The 1,767-nt window shown below is 55.2% G+C and overlaps 1 protein-coding gene across 1 annotated transcript in view; it reads right to left on the bottom strand.

The window, feature by feature from the left end:
- Nucleotides 1-596: 596 nt before the first annotated feature.
- Nucleotides 597-1,767, bottom strand: part of NKAPD1 (NKAP domain containing 1) — a 2,746-nt gene continuing 1,575 nt past the window's right edge. Inside the window, exon 4 of the mRNA XM_005427547.3 lies at nt 597-1,766. Within this exon, the coding sequence (XP_005427604.1) occupies nt 1,295-1,766 (472 nt within the window). The 3' untranslated portion in view covers nt 597-1,294. The remainder of the gene's footprint in view (nt 1,767) is intronic.

Genomic DNA, 1,767 nt, shown 5'->3' with positions numbered 1-1,767 from the left:
CGGCCGGGCGGCCGCCGCCGCGGAGCTCCGCGGGCAGGATGCGAACGCCAGAGGCGGCGGTGGTGGGATTTTGGGGAGGAACCCTCCGCTGTGAGGGCGGGCAGGCCCTGGCACAGCTGCCCAGAGGAGCTGTGGCTGCCCCATCCCTGGAAGCGCCCAAGGACAGGCTGGAGCATCCTGGTGGAAGGTGTGGTGCTCAGGGAACTGGAGTATCTCTAAATTCCCTTCCACCATTCTGTAATTCTAGAATTCTGTCTTAAACCCCGCAACACCCGCAGCAGACCCAGGTGTGTTCACTACTGCAAAACCTTGGTACACACCAGAAAGACCTCCGTGAATATCCCGTTTTTCTTTCCACTTGAAGGGAAAAAAGGAACAGCAATCGGAGCTTGGAATGAGGATTTAGGGCTGCTGGCACTATTTTGTGCTTGTCCAGGACACAACAATCACCCCACACATCCCCCAAGTGCCCTGATTTCATCTCCTGCAAGTGTGGTGAAGCAGAAACAAACAGCACAGGGAGAACACAGGCACCACCCAGACTCGCAGGCCTGTGCTCTGTCCCCGGGCTTTGCTCCAGAACAATGACTAAAGCATCAAACACATCTGGATTTATTTATTTTATTAAAAGGCTTGGCTGTTCGCTGCAGGGAGAATGGCCTGGTACCAGTTTCTCCAGTAACACACTGGGCAGAGCAGAGACAGGACACAACACCCACCAAGGCCTCTGTGTCAGCACAAATGCTTTCAGCATCCCCACGGAGGAGGAAGGGAGGTGGACACAGTGGCCAGCCCATGGCAGGCTCTGGACAGGAGTCTAAACCAAACAAACTGCTGGCTTTTTTCACCATTAGAGAAGAAGTCACTGCCCTCCAGCTGGAATGGGAATATTCCCTCAGCTCCCCTCCGTGTCCAGCTGACCCTGTGCATGCCCCCACAGCTCTGCTTTTGGTGGAGGATGGGAAGACAAAACTACCATGGGGGTTACAGTGACATTTCCTGTTACCAACTTGATTTACCAGCCTGTCCTCTCTCCTGCTGGCCATTGTTTTGGTGAGCCAAAGAGCAATCTGTTCAAACATAATTTAAGAAACAAAACAACCTGATCACAGCCAAGCTGGCAGGATGAGCCCACCTGTGGGCCAGGTAGGTGCTGTCCTGCAGTGCTGCCTGGCGAGCCCGAGGCTGCTCCCTGTGGGCTGGCAGCGTGTGTGTAAACCAGTGTTGGAGCAGTGCTGAGCGACACAGAGCTGCCTCTGCCCTCCCCTCCTGCTCTGAGCTGCACCCAGACCCCTCAGTCCTCATCAGAGCTGTCCTCAGATTTCTCATCCCCCGCCACCTTCCAGTTCTTCCTCTTGCTCCTCTTCTCGGGCACCTCGCTCGGCCTCTCGGGCACGGAGCTGTGCCGCTTCTTCCTCTTCCGTGGGGGCCGCTTCTCCTTCTTCCCCTCGGATTCAGTGTCCTCAGAGCTGCTGGTGCTGGAGCTGCTTGCATGGCAAAAGTCACTCTCCTGCCCAGAAGAAGAGGTAGGTTCCTTGGCAGGCACTTTCCTGGGCTTTTTCTTGCGCTTGTGTTTTCCTTTCCGGGCGCTCGGAGTCTCCTCTGCTGAGCCCTCGCTCTCCCCCCGGGAGGAATCTGTGGAACTTCTCTCCTGCTCCTTTTTCTTTTTCTTCCTCTTTTTGTGTGAGCGTTTTTTTTGCTTCTTCTTGTGGGATTTCTTGGTTTTTTTCCTTTTGTGGGACTCACGGGCTGTTTGTTTCCCCAGGT

The sequence above is a fragment of the Geospiza fortis genome, unplaced genomic scaffold, assembly GCF_000277835.1.
Source record: "Geospiza fortis unplaced genomic scaffold, GeoFor_1.0 scaffold183, whole genome shotgun sequence".
Lineage (NCBI taxonomy): Eukaryota > Metazoa > Chordata > Aves > Passeriformes > Thraupidae > Geospiza > Geospiza fortis.
This window is presented reverse-complemented; position numbering and strand designations above follow the sequence as displayed.